The following is a 19200-nucleotide window of genomic DNA, read 5'->3' on the forward strand; positions in this document are numbered from 1 at the left end:
AAGGGCTGGTCGGTCAGCACCTTTATGGGATGTTCCTGGAAGTAAGGCCGTAACTTGCAAGATGCAAGCACCAAATAATACGCTAGCTTCTCGACCATAGGGTACCTCGACTCTGCTCCTACCAACCGTTTGCTGACGTAGTAGACTGGATGCTGCACTTTGTCTTCCTCTCATACTAGAGCAGCACTGGCAGCATGCTCTGTGACTGCCAAAAAAATGAGAAGGTCCTCTCCATCGATGGGCTTTGACAAAATGGGAGGTTGAGCCAAATGTCTTTTTACGTCTTGGAATGCCCACTTGCATTCTTTTGTCCACTCAAACTTTTTACTTCCTCTTAGTAGGTTAAAAAATGGGACATACTTGTCCGTTGATTTGGAAACAAACCTACTTAGACCAGCAATTCGCCTAGTCAAGCTCTGTACATCTTTGGTTCTGGTTGGAGACTTCATTTCCGTGAGTGCCTTAATCTTCTCAAGATTAGCTTCTATCCCTCGCGAGTTAACTATAAATCCTAGAAACGTTCCAGAACTTACTTCAAACGAGCATTTGAGGGGGTTCAGCTTCATGCGGTACTTTCTAAGTACTGCAAAGCATTCCTCCAAATCTTGTACGTGCCCTTCAACTTCCTTTGACTTGATCAACATATCATCTACGTATACTTCCATGTTTTTTCTGATTAAATCGCGGAACATGCCATTCACTAAATGTTGGTAAGTTGCTCCTACGTTCTTCAAGTCGAATGGCATAACCTTATAACAATACAATCCTACATCTGTTCGAAAGCTGGAATGCTCCTCGTTGGGAGGGTGCATACTTATTTGATTATAGCCTGAGTAAGCATCCATGAAGGACAAAGTTTCATGACCAGAAGTTGCATCAACCAACTAGTCTATCCTCAGCAAGGGAAAGCAGTCCTTGGGACATCCTTTATTCAAATCGGTGAAGTCCACACAAGCCCTTCACTTCCCATTGGACTTGGGCACTAATATTGGGTTCGAAACCCAGGCGGGGTAATAAGCCTCCCTTATGAACTCATTTTCCTTCAGTCGCTCGACTTCTTCTTTCAGAGCCTTCGCTTGCTCCTTGTCAAGCAACCTTCTCTTTTGCCGCATCGCTGGGTAGTTTCCATCCACGTTGAGCATGTGGCTGATCACAGTTGGTGAGATACCCACCATATCCTTGTGAGACCAAGTGAATACATCTTGATTTCTTCGCAAAAATCCTACTAGCAGTGCTCTCACCTCCAACCTTAACTTCTTCCCAATTTTGACCACTCTGGTCGGTTCGTTCTCATCTATTGCGACATCCTCTTGGTCTTCCATTGGTCCTATTCCACTCTCCAAATCCCAAAAGCAAGGATCAATGTCAATTCCCTCACTTTGGGCAACACCCTATTTGGTGACTTCATCACCGGATGGGGCCTGTTGCTCATTAAAACCAAGAGCACTTTCTTAGTTGGTAACATTTAAAACGTTCTCTTGGTCGGCTACAACCACAATGCTATGTTGGTCGATATCCATCTCTTCTACTTCTTCTCTATCTACACACACAATCATATTATTCTCCTTAGCTCCCTTCCATGCCTTAACTACCGAGGCATTATAGCGTTCTCTAGCTTCTCTTTGGTCTCCATGGACACAATCTAGTCCTGCATTGGTCGAGAATTTCATGGAAAGGTGCCATATAGAAACTGCCGCATGTAAGGCCATGAGTAGTGGTCGACCAATCACCACATTGTAAGTCGACGAACAATCTACTATAAAAAATTATCTCATGAGTGTCTCGTGCTTAGGAGCGTCCCCTGTTGTGACGGGTAATTTGATTGTTCTGGCCGGTGACAATCCTTCTCTAGAAATCCATAAATAACTTGAGAGCATGGCTTCAAGCCATTGATGGATAATTTCATCTTTTCGAAAAACGACTTGTAAATAATATCCACAGAACTTCTCATGTCAACTAGACATCTTTTCACCTTCATGTTCGCAATTTGTACTGTAATGACGAGTGGGTCATTATGAGGATACTTTACATGTCGAGTATCGTCTTCGGTAAACGTGAGAGACTCACTTTCATACCGTGGGTTCTTTGGAGGCCGCTCCTCTACATTCATGACCTCTGATGTTGAGGTTGCATGCAACTCATGTCGAAGTGTTGAGCATATCTTTCCCTTGCTTTATTACTATCCCCAGCCGAATGTGGTCCCCCACATATAGTGTCCAAAGTGAAATCCACAGGCTCGGGTTGCAAGGGTGGATACCGATGTCTCTTGAACCCAGGATTGTTGTTGCTTCCTTCTCTTTGGGTTTTCTCTGCTCGATACTTCTTCAACTTTCCCGACCGGAGAAGAAACTCTATCTCGTCTTTGAGATGATTGCATTCATTTGTGTCATGACCATAGTCTCCATGGAAATGACAGAACTTATTCATATCTCTCTTACCCATCTCCTTCCTGATGGGTGGGGGTTTCCGGTAGGGAACTTCTTGATGATTTGGGAGATAGATTTCTGCCCGGCTGGCCGAAAGAGTAGTGTAATTGGTAAATCGAGGTTCATATTTGGTGGCTTATCGTTCGGACCCAACTTAGCCTTCTTTTCGTCATAGCGGTCAGACCTGTTATTCACAAGTTTCTTTCCGCCATTTTGACCATTTCCTTTATTTTTAGGAGGATCAGTTGATCTGCTCAGGTTGTTTAGGCCTTTCTCTCCTTTCTCAATTGCGTCATCTAATTTCATATATTTGTCTGCTCGGTCAAGAAATTGTTGGAGTGTTGTAATTGGATTGCGATGTACACTGTCCCACAGGGGGCTCCGATAAGTTATACCAGAAGATATGGCAACCATCTTCCCTTCGTCTCCGACAGCAGTCGCTCGGTTGGCTTCTCTCATGAATCGCTGTATATAATTCTTTAGAGATTCATCTTTTTCTTGTTTGATATCAGCCAAGTGATTGGCATAAACTAGAGGAGTCCGGGCAGCGCTGAACTGTCTACAAAAATATTTCCTAAAATTCTTCCAAGAGGTAATGGAATTTGGCTTGAATTTCTAGTACCATTCTGGGGCAGTGTCGAACAACGTAGTAGGAAAAACTCTACAACGATAATCATCACTTAACCCGAGCAGCTCCATTTGGTCTTCAAATTTTCCAACATCCCTTATGGGGTCTGCCTTTTCTGAATATACTGGCAACACCGGTGCTTTGTACTTTCCTGGTGGCTGGGCTGCTCTGATTCAATCACAAAATGGACTGCCACTCCTGTGGTCTACCGGATCCATTATGGAAGGTCATTTTGCCAAAATTTGAACTGCAGCCGTTAGCGAATCAAGCTGAGCTTGGATGGATGGGGTGACCGTCGGGGGCTCAAGGTCTAGACTGCCTAGTCGGGCATTCCTATTTGGCGCATTGTCGTCAAGTATTTCTACTTGGCTGGTAGGGCAGTTCAAATCTCACCCTTCAACCGGGACGGTCCTTATTTTGTCACTGATGACATCCCTTAAATCCTTCCGGGAAGTGTGTCCTCCTAACTGATCAAATACTGTGCTCTTAGACTTTTCAGAAGGCTTACTGCACGAGACTTGCTCTCTCTCACTACGTTGCTGCCCAGGATGTACTGGAGGCATTTCGGCACGTCCAGGGCTATCCTTTCCTCCTTGTGGGTCATTGCCTTTTTTATCCTTTGACCGATTAGTATGGTGGCTATCTGCCTCATAACGACCATGTTCATCTTTAAACTACGAAGTCTTCTTATTTCGGGGAGTCTTGGTCTGATTGTGCCTGGGTGGACTCTTCTTACTGCCTGACCGATCGCTTCCCGATCTAGAAGTTTCTAATTGGTGGCTCCTGGAGGGAGTTCTAGAGTTCTCCCTTTGGGTCGAGGAAGTTCCGGAGTGGACCCCATCATCCTCCTGACTAGGGGGGTTACTCCTACTTCTGTCTGGACCTCGAGAATTGGTTCTTCCAGCTGTCCTCCGTCCTGCATTATTATTCCTTGTACCTTGTGCGGTTTCTCCTCGTGCTGCAGTCTGGGCATTGGCCTGGGTCAACTGAGTGGCTGCTTCTACAACAAGTGTAGCCTCACGATGTCCCCGGTCGGCCTCCTCCTGCCTTTGCCTAATTTCTTCACTCCTAGCATCCATCTCCTATTTTTGCTGCTCGAATGCAGCCTTCCGCCTGGCCATTTCCTCAGCGAAAGACTCCTGCCAAGCATTGAATTGCATCATCTCCTCTTGGAAAGCGCCTATTGCTTCCTGGAGTTGTTCCACTTCCAGAGTGGTCTCCTCGAGAAAGACCCTAGGCTCAGTCCCAAGGTTCTGAGGTCCAGGACCTTCTGCTCTAGTGCCCTCTTTTGACATACTTGGTTTTTTAGAGGCCATGCTGGTATTCTTGGGTGCCATATTGGTAGGGTAGCAATATATTCCTTCTATTTAGGCTCTCAACAAAAGCACCAAAAATGTTGACCACGATTTTGGCCAACTGTGAGTAGACGCGAAATATTACAATAAACCTTGAATAGAAGATAAATGCACAAGTAAGTTTATAGTGGTTCAGCCCCAATTTGTTGGTAATAGCTTAATCCACTTAGAGTTATAATTTATTTGACCTACACTTCAAATCAGATGAACCTGAGTCAACTGAGTTTCTTAAGTGCAGGTGAAAAGATACAATATTTCTCTCTATAAACTCCCAGTCAAATACTTTCAGAATCGGATAATTAAATAATGCCATGAGCCATCTATTTATAGGCTCTTGGATAATACATGAGAAATATCCCCCTTTGACGGGGTCCTTAACTGTTTCAACAACCTTAATTAATTAAGAAAAAAAAAATTACATCAATATAACTATTATTCCGGGACGTTTGAGATATTCTCGCGGCAAATGCGAATGATTCAGGTTGAAGTTGTTACTGAGGTTTTACCGAAGAATCACGCAGATAACAACTTCTGAAATAATTGGTCGGATATGACAATGCCAAACACAACAAAAAGCATCACTAGTTGAACATCACTAGTCGGCATGGGCATAGGACACACTGGTCGGCTAAGGCACACGCGCCTCTGGTCGGCCATGTTTCATTTCTGGTCTAACATGACACACTTTTGGTGCCAACCCTCCTCATGTCTTTAGCCAACTCATTGATAAATGTGTGCTATCAACTGACACATATCTATCTAATTGCCACATCACAAATTATGAATATTTGGGGATAATAGGTGTATATCTCACATTTCTCTCCATAAAGATAATGTCGCCATACTTTCAGTGTGAATACCACCGCTGCCAATTCCAAAAATGGGTAGGGTACCGTTGCACATATTCCTTCAGCTGCCACGATGCATAGGCATTAAACTTCTCATTCTACATCAACACACATCCTAATTCCAGTCTTGATGCATCATAGTACACTACAAACTTGCCCCCATCCAAAGGAAGACTCAGCACCGGAGCAGTAATCAATCATCGCTTCAACTCCTGGAAACTACCTTCACATTTGTCTGACCATGTGAACTTCAGATTCTTCTTTGTCAACTCAGTCAATGGTGTGGCATTTTTTGAAAACCGTTCCACAAACCGTCTATTATATCCCACTAATCCAAGGAAACTCCTAACCTCTGAGGCATTCTTTGGCTTTGGCCAATCCCTAACTGCTTCTGCCTTGGCCGAATCCACCCTAATCCCATCTCCACTAATAATGTGTCCAAGGAACGTCACTTCTGGCAGCCAGAACTCACACTTCATAAATTTAGCATATAATTGATGCTCCTTCATGCTCCGCCTCTGAACGAGAGTAAACCAGGATGTCGTCGAAGAAAACAATCACAAACTGATCTAAGAAGTCCTTGATGACCTTTTTCACAAAATCCATAAACGATGCTGGGGCATTGGTCAATCCAAACAACATGACCAAAACCTCATAATGTTCGTACCTCGTGCGGAAGGCCGTCTTCAGAATATCTTCGTCATTGATCCTTAATTGGTGATAATAAGATCGAAGATCAATCTTCGAGAATACCGTCTTACCCTACAGCTCTTGGAATAGGTCATCTATCCTTGGTAGGTGGTACTTGTTCTTGATAGTCAACTTGTTCAACTCCCTGTAGTCTTTACACATTCTCAGGGTCCCATCCTTCTTCTTCACAAATAAACCGGAGCACCCCATGGTGAGAGGCTAGGTCTGATAAATCCCAAATCCAATAGCTATTGCAATTGTATCTTAACCTCATTTAGCTTTTCCAAAGCCATCCTATATGGTGCCCTCGACACTGGGTCTGTACCCAGCACTAACTCAATAACAACCTGAATTTCCCTGTGTAGCGGCAATCCTGGTAACTTCTCAGGTAACACATCCAAGAACTTGCATACTAGTCTAGTATGTCCCGGCCCCACTGGTGTAACTGAAGTGGTATCAACCACACATGCTAGAATACCTTTAGAACCTCCATCTCATATGTCTCTAGCCCTCGAAGCTCATATCATAGGAATGTCGGATCTGTGCACAGTACACACAAAAATAAAGAGGTCCTCGCCCTCTGGCTCGAACGTCACCATCTTCCTCCTGCAATCTATATTGGCCCCATACCTAACTAGCCAATCCATCACCAAAATCATATCAAAATCATCCATACCCAACTCAATCAAATCTACTTATAACTCCCTACTGTCCACCAACACTGGCAGTGCTCTAATCCATCTCCTAGAAACTACCAGTTCCCTGTAGGCAGTATAGTCCCAAACCCTGTAGTATAATACTCACTAGGTCTACACAATCCATAAATCACTTTGCTAGAAAAAAAAATGAATGTGTAGAACAAGAGTCAATCAATACAGTATACAAAGAGCCAGCACTAGAAAGCTGACCTGTCACTACCGAGGGACTAGCCTTAGCCTCTTCACATGCATATATATATTGAATCAAAGACATGAATAGAAAAATTACCTCAGGTCCTTCCTTGCTGCTATCTTTCAGTATGGCTAAATCCTTGAGATCTCACACCAAGATCTTCCAAAATGTTCTCAGCACAGAAAGAACGAGTGTGGGCTCGCTATACAAACTATAGGCAAAAAACTATTTATCAGAAGTTCTCAACACATGAGATCCGATTAAGTTTGGACCTAGGTTTTGTGAAGAACAATGACTTTTGTTTGTGTCACTGTTCTCTTTCGCTGAGAGAGATTTCTAGATATTATTCTATCCCCGAAAAGTTACGTTCTGAAAAAACTTATATCCTATATTTAATATATCCAATATATTAAAAATAAAATCTTAGTTATTTTAAACAATTTGAAAATAACTAATCAGTTATCAGATTTTTGTTTAAATAATAATATTTTAATCAAATTACAATATCTCATTATTTATTTAATATTTAAATAACTAAAATTGTGGAATGTAGAAACTGATTAAAGTCTCTTATGCGTGTAGCACAGTGACTGTGCACTGTGCTACACGTGTACCACATGCCAATGATGGCATGTGATTTTTCCCAATTTTTATTATTATTTAAATACCAAAAATCCCAAAATTAAATTAATTCAAAATTAATTATATTTTTGTTAAATCAAATAATTAATTAATTACAGATAATTAAACAATAATTATGTTTGATACATAGAAAAATATTTTACTTATCACATAAGTCATTTTTGCCAATTTTTGTGTTTACCTTTGTCAGTGATTGTTTGAGCCATTTCGGGGATCATGGACCTATAACATTAAGCTCCAATAAATAAATTAAATAACTAAACTCTTTAATTATAATAGTTAATTCAGAATTGCACTCTTTATGTTATAGATATACTTCTACAGAAATCTTTTCTTAAGTCGTCCATTGATATAACCATCTTACAATAGTTCAACCCTCTAATTAATTAGTTCATAAATTAGAATGGAAGAATTACCATTTTGCCTTTCTAATTTGCTTCTTATTCCTTAAGTACCATTAATTCACTAGTGAATAATTAATCTACAATCTAATTATAGATTTGAGCTCAAAGTCATTCAGTTCCAGAATTAACCCTTAAGGGAACTAATATACGATTAGTTAGGAAAGATTAGATTCTGTATTATTGATACATGTTCCCAGCCATCCATGATATTAAATCTCCAAAACAAAAGTCATTAGCCTCATTCTTTGAAGAGACCTTAACGAATGAATCAAAAGATTTAATAAGCATGAACAGGAGTTCATGAACACTCAGGATTTAGGTTGATCTATAAATGATCATCAGTTATGATATGAATTACAAGTCTTTATTGTTAAATGGTTTTTGGATAAAGACTTTAATTCGCATCGGTCCATGTCATATATAATCATATTATATAAAGCACATTTACCGAGATGTCTTACCACATCAATAATCCGAATCTAGATTATTTGTATCATTATGATACTCTATAAACCGTACTTACAACTCTAATTAAAGAATTCCATAACTTTAATTTGTTGTTGTTGACTATTGTTATTCATTCATGTGATCTTAATTCTCTCGTACTAATACAAGATCACATCCTCAATAATGAATATGGAATTTTTCTGATATTTACAAAATTATCCAAACAATAATTTAACAATCTAAATATAACAATAATAATAAACCATTGTATTTATTTATTCACAGAATAAACAAATGTCTTTACATGCTTTTAGGACACACTCCTAAATCCCCAGCCCCTTCTATCAGGACCATTAGTGGTTGAGGTGTCAGGGGTCTTCCTCTTCTGATCACTGGAGCCTCCGCCCCTACCATCCCTGTAAATGGAGGCACTGCCCTACAACCAACCCATCTCGCAGCGTCTTCCCTCCAAACCTTTTTCTCCACCTCCTCAGCGGTGAGAGCCTTCTCAACTGCCTGGGCATAAGTTGTCTCCCCAGGTACCAATGTGATCCTCACATCTTGGGCTATCATAGCATTAAGCCCTCAAACAAACCTGTCCTACCTAGCTGCATCTGTAGGCACTAAATCAGGTGCACATTTATCTAGCTTGGCCTACTCAGTAATGGTCAAGCTGCCCTGTACTAGCCCACTGAACTCAGCCACATTTGCCGCCCTAACAGCAACGTTGTAATATTTATGGTTTCAAAAATCTCTAAAGAAAATCATTCCAACTTAGAGTAGAAATGTCTTGAGTCTGGGATGCCACCTCCCACCAAATGTAGGCATCCTATCTAAGCATAAAGGTGGCAAAGACTGCCCTGTCATTACTTTCCACCCTCATAAATTCTAGGATGGAGGTGATCATACTCATCCACTATTCAACCTTCAGTGGATATGGTCCTCCCTCAAAGATTGGAGGATGATGTCTCCTAAATCTTTCATAAAGTGGCTCCCACCTCTTCCAACTATCAAGTGGCTATACAACTGGTGCCACAACAGATGGCAAGTTAGGTGCAGCACTCCCTAACAGAGCTTGCTGCCTCAGAAAGTGAATCTCTTCTTCCTGACTCTAAAGTCTAGCTTGCATATCAGCAACTAACTGCTGCCAGTTCCCAGCAACTGACAGAGGGTTCTAGCCCTGCTAATCATCTCGAGCCCCGTCCCCGATGCCGAATAGTCGAATTGATCACCTTGGCACATAACTATCAAAGTTTATCTGTAATCAATGACTCAGCTGGTCAGGCAATGATAATAGGTTTATATTGATTCCACAGTCTAACACCATATATCCAAGCCACAAAACACAATCATAATGCAAACAGGCATTAGAAAAATCATTCACGTACAGTAGCAATGCTAATAAGCATGCTTTGTCCTATTCACATAACAGTCAAGGGTCAGTCCCAATCATTATATCTCACGCTCCCTAATAAACGTGCAAATAAAGCATTTATTTTTCATTTAAATAATCGAACATATAATTACATATATGGTTACCGAACCCTAAGTCGAGCTTGCTTTTAGTGGCGAGTGTACATGCCTAGCAAGACTTGGGTAACCAAGACCGTTACACTGTGTGTTTAAGATAGTGCAAGACTTGCGAATCAGGATGTTTAAATAAAAATGTGTTTCTAAAGTCAATTGACGGGTTAGGGTAAAAAGATTTTGATCGTAAAATGATTTATTTCTTTATAATAAGAGTTTGATACATGGGATCCGAAAAGTAATGTTTACAACAGTAGCCAGCCTAAATGGCAAATTAATATTTTTGGCTATAGTCCCTGAAAATCCCTCGGTCGTGGCAGTCGAGCAGCTGCCATTGTACACCTCACCTCAAAGCTCTCCAACTCATGGCTAGTCTAGCTTTCCTTCGCCTTTACCTTCACCATGTGGCACCCATGAGCCAAGGCTCAGCAAGAAAACCAATTCAGTAAGCATACATAAAAATAGAATGTGCATAGTAAACTTCAAATCAACTAGTTCAACCAACAACAAAGTACAAGCAATAAATTAGGCAACATAAAACTTCCAAACATATAATTCAATCATAATACAAATATTTAGGTTTCGGCAACCTTAGGCCAAGCCATCTGGTTAATTAGCTGATTCCGGCTTGCTCAGGCCAAGCTACGTTCAATACGCTCAACATCAGCCCTAACTCCCTTAGGTCGTAATTTCACATCACAAATAATAAATACACAAGTTGCAGAACACATATGTTCATTTACAGAGGATCTCAATCCCATTCACAACTCGGGTGCAGTTTTCTAATCTCGAGTCTTAAGCGAAGGATGTGGAGTGGTCCCGAGTACGATCCTCAATCTCGAGCCCTAGCGGTAACCCTAGTCACAAGAGGCAATGGATAACTATCAAAATCTAATCCAATTAAATACTTTGGAATCAATACTAGCCTCTGGGACCTCAAATTCTACTAAATCAGGTAGTAGAATTTGTCCCAAGCGCTTAGGTTTAAGTCCCTGAGTCGAACCTAAAAACCAATCTTGGCTATGGCTGCTTAGGGGGGTCACGACTTGGCTCTAAGGGTCACGGCGGCCACCAAGTCAGAGGCACTAGCCTCTTGTCCCAGGGAGAGGCGGGTCGCGACTTTCCCCCAAGAGCTGCGGCACGCCCACAAGTCAGCAAGCCCCGTAGGGCCTTTTGGGTCACTCGGGTCGTGGCGCCCATGAACTGGGTCGCAGCGCACCCTTGTCAACCAAGAAATCCATGGGTTTCTCTGCATTTTCTCCCTAACTCAACTCAACAAAACCCCTTGAAGCCTAGTTACAAACCCAGAATTTAGTCTAGGACTCTTAACCACACAACCTAGGCATAAAAATCACCCAAAATCCTACTATAATTACCATCCCAAATCAAAAATCAATCAACATTCAAAAACCCAGTCAAACTCATCCTAACAATCTTTTCCTTAACTCAATCCTCAGCAATTCCTGCTAAATCCCCAAGCTTTTCCTAAAAAATTCCTACATCTTCAAAGCACAAGAGATGGAGAGAGAGAGAGAACATACAAGAGAGAAAGAGAGAGTGTGAGAAGTTTCTGAGATATTGCAGCCTAAACCATAAACTTTATAACCATATCCCTTAATTAAAATGACCAAAATTCCCCTTAAACTAACCCATCCCTTTGTTGCCTATACGGGCAAAATGGTCATTAGCTCTAATTCCCACTAATTCCTCGGGTCATCCTACGAATTCCCAATTAATCTCGTTGTGCCCTACTAATTACCGAATACTTCCCATTACATGATGTATCCCCAAATATTCACTAAGTTCCCAGAATACCCCTAGGCTCACCCCGAGCTGGGTATTAAACCCTGCTGTGACTATTCCACTAATCCGCTCACTAGGATCGCGTGACAATCAGAATCCCGTAATTCGCAGGAGGAAAGACCGGGTAAAAAGCTATGCAATCCCACACTGCCTTGGGAAGGTCAAGTGTGATGATTCTAAGACTATGTAGGTATGGGACTACATAGTTGAAGAGGGCTTAAATGGATTGATGGGTACTACCTATATCAACAAGATGCATCTTCTTTTCGGTATCCCATCACTTGAGAACTCCAAAGTTAAGCATTCTTGACCTGGAGTAATCTCAAGATGGGTGACCTCTTGGGAAGTTTTCCCAGGAAGCGTGTGAGTGAGGACAAAGCACGCTAGAAAGACTCGTGTTGGTTTGTAGGGCTAGTCGTCATTCCAGAAAGCAGCCATAGTAACGTGGGGCGTTACAGATCGCCTCGAGCCGTATAATGCAAATATATCCACATAATAATGTGGTCACAACCATTTAACAAATATAATCACGTTTATGCTCTCAACAAGCCAAAATTACAGATATGCCCTTATAAACAAGAACGGGCCCACATGCATATTTAATACTTATAAACATGCATTTATAATCATATTATCATATAAAGCATGCATGCCATATAGTCACACATTTCATCAACTAATTACACATATATCCAATTATGCTCTCCCGGCACGCTAATCAAAGCATTAAATTTAGAACATAACAATATAATGTGTAAGTAGATCATATCGTAGATCGGCAAGTTAGTGTAAATCTTGTGCAATGACTAATCTTAGGACTAACTTATTTATGAACATATAATCATATTTATATTCCACTTTGATTACATCACTATAAATATGATTAGCTAAATGCTATGGATTTAATAGAAGTTTATATTAAAAAAATAATCATGAAAATAAAAACATGTGAGCAAAGTGATTGACCAAGTCAAAAATTAATTTATATTCTTTTATTGATAATAAAGTGAGACTACAAAGAAATTGAGTTTTAATCAGGGCATAAAATCCAAAAAAACTCCCACTTGGAGTAATTGAAACTAATGCCTTAATTCTACTAATCCCATTTCCTTGATATGCTTATTAAATGTAGCCTCTGGTAGTGACTTTGTAAATGGATCTGCAAGCTTATCTTCAGATGCCATCATCATAACCTACAGATCTCCCCTGGCCACATATTCTCGAATTATGTGATACTTCCTTTCTATATGCTTATTCCTCTTGTGACATCGAGGTTCTTTCACGTTGGCTATCGCTCTTATGTTGTCACAAAAAAAACAAAAGTGGTTTATCCATATTTGGAATAACAACAATGTTTGAATAAAACTTCTTTAGCCAGACTATTTCCTTAGCTTCTTCAGACGCAGCTATGTACTCAGTCTCCATGGTGGAATCTGAGATCGCAGACTGCTTTACGCTTCTCTATATCACAGATCCACCCCCAAGAGTAAACACCATTCTAGAAGTAGACTTCCTGTCATCGACATCAGTGGGAAAGTCTGAATCGGAGTAGCCTACAGGGTTCTGAACTCCACCCTTGTAGACAAACATATAATCCCTAGTTCGTCTTAAATACTTTAGGATATGCTTAACTGCTATACAATTTTTCGGTCCTGGGTTTGACTGATACCTGCTCACTAATCCCACTGCATGGCAGATATCTGGTCTAGTACACAACATAGCATACATCAGACTTCCAACTACAGATGCGTAAGGAACTTATCTCATTGCATCTTCCTCTTCAAAAGTTTGGGGAGATTGCTTCCTTGAAAGATGAATTACATGGCAGGACGATAGACATCCTTTCTTAGAATTTTTCATTGAGAAACATTCAAGAACTTTATTAATGTAAGCTACTTAAGATAGAGCTAAGAGTTTGTTCTTTCTATTTCTAATGATCTGGATACCTAGAGCAGAACTTGCTTCACCCAAATCCTTCATCTGGAATTAAGTGCTCAGCCAATTCTTCACATCTGGTAATTTCTTAACATTACTTCCAATGAGTAAGATATCATCTACATAAAGAACCAGGATGTAACGCCCTACTACTCAGGGACCATTACATTGTGTATTTTAAATAGTGCTAAACTCGCTAAATGAGTCATTTGGACATAATCGTGTAACTAAACGTGACTAACAGTTTAGGGTCAAAATTTTTGGCCAAAGATACAAACGTATCACCAAAACATTTTCTATATACATGGGATCCCAAAATACATTTAAAAGGTTAATTACAACAAAAGAGATACAACCTACCGACCTAAGCAGCAAAATAAGGTTTGACCCTAGTTCCTCTTTAAACCCTCGGTCATGGTGGTCGAGCAGCCGCATATCTACACACCGTCACCTTGGCACTCCAAGTCAAGGATGGTCCAGCTTTCTTTTCCCTTTACCTGCACCATGTAGCACCCGTGAGCAAAGGCTAAGCAAGAGAACTTAAACAGGCTCATAAGCAGTTAATTTCATGTTACCAAATCATAATAAGCATGCCCAGCAGTAATAATCCAACTCATGCATGCATACCATTCATATAAATGACTACAGTGTCATATGGACCAATTGCCCTAAATAAATGATCAATGAATCATATTAGGGCCCAATGCCTAAAATACATGATTATGGAATCATAATGGCTCAATGTTCTAGGATATGGGACCAATGAGACACCCTGGGGCCCTTTGCCGTGTCCTCTGTATAACCAGCCTTGGAGCTGGCCCAGCGTACCTGGTGCTTTATTATCTCTGACCCATAGGTCGGTCAAGCGTATGATGTGCTCCTGGTTGGGCTAAACCATATGGACCAGCGCTCTGCACTATTCCCATGCTTGACTAATAAGTTAATGCCTTACGACCAGCACTCAACATGCTAATTTCGTCCTTGACTAATAAGTCAATGCTTTACGACCAGCACTCCCCGTGCTAATGTCGTCCTAGACTAGTAAGTCAATACTTTACGACTAGAACTATCAGTGCTATTGTCTTCCTTGACTAATAAGTCAATTCATTACGACCAGCACTCACCATACTAATGACGTCTTTGACTAATAAGTCAATGCTTTACGACCAGCACCCACCGTGCTAATGCCATCCTTGACTATTAAATCAATGCTTTACAACCAGCACTCACTGTGCTAATGTCGTCCCTGACTAATAAGTCCATGCTTTACGACCAACAATCAACGTGCTAAGGCCGTCCTTGACTAATAAGTCAATGCTAGGATATGGGACTAATAACTCACCCCAGGGCCCTTAGCCCTATCCTTAGTTTAAGCGTACCTAGCGCTGGATTTCTACACGACAAATAGGTCGGATAAGCATATAACGCGCTCTTGATTAGCCTAACCATAATAACCAGTGCTTAGCGTGCTATTGCTGCCCTTGACTGATAAGTCAATGCTTTTCAACCAGTGTTCAACGCTATTGCCGACCTTGACTAATAAGTCAATGTTTTTCTCAATTATATGATGCCAATAGACATTCATCGTATATCAAATATCCATATATAAAGCATTCAACATGCTTAATCAATAATCACAAGCATAATCATAATCATAATAATGAACATACTCAAGTGTTCAAGTCATAATCATATTCCTATTCAACAATTCAGGCCAAGCCATAATAACATGTATGACTTACTGGGTGCCATTTTTTACCTTTGGTCCAAGCACAGGTTATCAATAAACGACCTTCGTGAACGATACTTATTCTGAGCCCCTAGCTATAACCTAGTCACAACCATAATATTGAATCTCATAAAAAACGAGTAAATAAAGGCTTCCGGACCGAGCCCTAGCCTCCTGGACTTCGAATCCTACCAAAGTGAGTAGTAGGATCGATCCCGATGTAGAGGCCCATAACTTTACTTAGCTAGTGAGATAGTAGTAGTAGTAGTAATAGCTAGTAATAGTTATAGTATGTTACTGTGGATTTTGATTCAAGTCGGGAATTAGTTGATCACTTGTAGCAACACTTATATATTTAATAAGTTTAACCTATAGTTTAAGAATATTAAGTATAACATAAGGTTTGATTAATATATCTAATTATAAAGATGTCATTTATTATACTATAAGGTTTAGATAGAACTAATAAGATCATGACACTTGTCGTGTGCATGTTTATTAAGGATTTAAGTATTTTGATGAATAATATAATTAAAAATAAAGATCTAGAAGCTCTAGAACCTTCCAGCAGCTGTTAGGATTGTATTATGACTCAGTCAAAGTTGTTTATCCAATTTAAATTAAGCTGATAAAGTGCAATTACGTGTCTAATATTTCAATGCATGCTGATATATCGCAGCTATATGGGCGATATATCGCCACACGGGAGATACAAAAACATGTCAACTTCGTACAAATGAAACCACGAGCACTCGGGACATAGGGCCAGGAGATATATCGCCTAGGGTGGGAGATATATCGGCCCTAGGACCACATTTTCAAACATTGTAGAAACCGAGCTTGATTCATTAACCTCTTGACTTGCCTCTGAACATTTTTGACCGAGTCTTAAGCACCTATTGAGCGAATATTCAAATATTTTTCAATTAATATTCATTATTTTATTCAAGCTAAAAGGAGATATTTTCACTCCTTGAACTCTATAAATAGGTCCTATTACCCAGCCATTTTTCTCATTCTTTAAGCTATGTTCTGAGCCTTCAAGCTGCTAGGATTACTATAGAGTGATACACTTGGGGTTTGGGATAAAAGCTTTATCATCTTAAGCTTTATAAACACTTGTGAAGTGAGTTATAGTGTGTTTTCAATATCAAGGTGTAGATCAGTTCTAGTACAACATCCTAAGGTATTCTTATTCTTAAGTTCATTTCTATATGGTTCTTTAGTTTTCTTTACTCAAGTTCTAACTCGTTGTTTTCAATTCTTGGTTAGGTATTTAAGTTCTTTAAACTTAAGGTTTCTTTTCGGTAAGCTTCTTCTTGGTGGTTTAGTTCTCTTCTTTATCATCTATTTTCTTTAGAAATACTCACTATTCTTATTGTTTGTTTTAGGAGTGTTCCAAATCCCATCCTTGTTCTCAAATATCCCGGTGTTGGTAAGGAAACTAGGATAGATTTTATCGTGCTTTTATGTTTTTATATGTTTATGTATGATATGTTTTTAGTTCTTGAGTGTATGATTTGTTTAGATAACAAGCATATAATTTGTTTAGATAACAAACATATAACTTGTTTAGATAACAAGTCCCAATAATATATTCCTTGGGCATATGATTTGTTTAGATAACGAACCCCACAAATTTATATGACTTGTTTAGATAACTAGCCCCATAAATTTATTGGCATATGATTGCCTAGCTAGCATGTCCCAAGAAGTATGATGGCCATTGTAATACTTGTTTTTTATTTATCATCATATGTTTTATAGAATATTTTTATGATATAGTTTTATGCTTATATGTGTTAGTAGATTTTCTTTGCTGGGCATTAGGCTCACTCCTTTCTTTTATGCGATGCAACAAAATAGATATGTTGGCGGAACGATTCTTGATAGCTTGGCTTGTGTATTAAGGATGAAGGGATTCAATGGACTGCGTGACGATTCGAGGACAACGTTATTTTTAGTCTCTTTAAATTATGTTTTTATGTATTTTCTGCATTTAGCTTTGTAAACAACTTCATTTAAATTTAAAGTTATGTTTTATTTTAAAACAATGAGATCCCATACCGCTCATTTTTGTATTTCAAAAGTTACTTTGGAGTTTTTAATAAAGTTATGAATATTCCTTATGTATGTTTTCTCAAAAATAGTGGCTATGTCTAGTAGTGTTAATGGTCCAAGGTCTTAGAAATAGTTGGGTCATTACACCTGAGCCCTTAGGTTTGAGTTTCCATCATTAAAAACCTGTTTTGGTAATTTTTTTCTATTTTGATATGCGGCCCCAAACACTGGAGTTGCAGCCCCACTCAAGTCAGGGGACCAAAGCCCTCTTCAACTGCACTAGCGCCGCATCGCTCCTAGCAGGCACCGCGACTCAAATATCCCAGCAGCCCTGCTTCTCTTCTTCGTCAAGCTTGAGCCGTGGCGCCCAAGAATAGGGTCGCAGCTCGACCTCAAACCCAACCATTTTCTCTATTTTCCTCATTTCCAAACCCTCCATAAACCTATCCAAACATCTCCAAATCCCCAAAACAAACTTCCCAATAATGTCAATCGCCTAAAACACACAAACCCCAAGCTTCAAACAACTCAAAAACTCATAAATGCATAGAATCCAAATTCAAAACCTAAGAAACTTTAGGAAACTGTAACTCGAAAATTCAAAGCATAAATTACCTCTGATTATGTCATTCCTCACTAAATCCTTCGACTAACAAGCTTCTAATCTTCCCTAGAATCATTATGATTCTAACCTTGCTGGAATCCGAGTTCTGAAACTCAAGTTTCATTCGAAAATGCTATCGAACGTCAAATGAGAGAAAGGGAGAGAGAAAGAACTGTACGTTATCTTTTTATTTATTCTGTCAGGTTATTTCAAGTTTAAGTAACCTGAAGCAAATCCAAATACTCGGGGTACCCAAAACGTCCCCCGGGGACAAATAGTCAAAATTCCCAAAATTCCCTCTTGATCTCACTAACTCCAAATATATCATAAAATATTCATTCCCATTACCCAATAACCCGTTAATGTACTAAATACCCAATATACCCCTTGACTCACACCAAGTCATGTATTGGTCCCGTTGTGACTTTCCCACTAGCTTGCTCCCTAGGAACGTCTCGTGCCGAGTAACCCAAATATATCCACATAATAATATGGTCCCACACAAATATCACATATATGCCAAATATACCCATAACGGGCCAAATTACGAAAATTTATTGTTTACCGAGTTTTTCGGAAACGAATAACCAACAGAATAATAAAAAGATAAGAACTGTAGAAATACTGAAATGTAACTAAACAAACAGTGTTTTTACGTGGTTCAGGCGTTAACAAGCCCTAGTCCACGAGTCGATGTTATTATACTTGGAAAAGATTACAGTAAGATGGCTGGTGCATAAGAACTTCACACGCTCACAATGTTTCTCCCGGGTTCTCTTGAAGAAGATGAAGCTAGAGAGATTTTAGTAGAGTTTTTTGCTATATCATTTGTTCGTCCCTCCTCTTGTAAAATGAAGGGGTCTTTATAGCTAGGGTTTTGGATTAGGGTTTTTCTCTACGTACATGAGTTTTAATTACACCAGCCATAAATAGGGATACAATTACTATAGTAGCATGGCTACAAGACTCTATGTGGGTATATTTACGTGAAAGTATGGGGAACACACAAAGTCAGCCGTCTTTTCCAAGTTGTCAGCGGAACAGTAGGCGAAAAGGTACCCTTAGGCGTGCTGGGATGTGTGCGGCTTTGACCTGACGGGCGTGTCAGGCGGGATCCTGTGTCAGGCGGATATCATTCCAAATATGCCTCCTCCAGGACTCGACCGTTTGGCTTTGTTCCGTGCGAGGCACGGAACTGCTTCCGCGGAGA

The 19200-nt window shown here is 39.9% G+C and overlaps 1 protein-coding gene across 1 annotated transcript; it reads right to left on the reverse strand.

Moving 5' to 3' along the window:
* Positions 1-3443: 3443 nt before the first annotated feature.
* LOC133785296 (uncharacterized) lies at positions 3444-4133 on the reverse strand. The gene is made up of 2 exons (XM_062224544.1): positions 3791-4133; positions 3444-3697 (listed from the first exon to the last, which is right to left on the reverse strand). Exons 1-2 carry the CDS (start codon positions 4131-4133, stop codon positions 3444-3446), a joined length of 597 nt encoding a protein of 198 aa, XP_062080528.1.
* Positions 4134-19200: the final 15067 nt, after the last annotated feature.

The sequence above is a fragment of the Humulus lupulus genome, chromosome 6 (genome assembly GCF_963169125.1).
Source record: "Humulus lupulus chromosome 6, drHumLupu1.1, whole genome shotgun sequence".
NCBI classification, from domain to species: domain Eukaryota; kingdom Viridiplantae; phylum Streptophyta; class Magnoliopsida; order Rosales; family Cannabaceae; genus Humulus; species Humulus lupulus.

What these genes read in the sequence shown, in the direction of transcription:
- LOC133785296 (XM_062224544.1), bottom strand. Translation starts at nt 4,133, where the DNA reads ATGGATGCTAGGAGTGAAGAAATTAGGCAAAGGCAGGAGGAGGCCGAC. An exon ending in GGGAAGCGATCGGTCAGGCA is followed by an intron (nt 3,698 to 3,790) that starts GTAAGAAGAGTC and finishes GTTATGAGGCAG; the next exon opens with ATAGCCACCATACTAATCGG.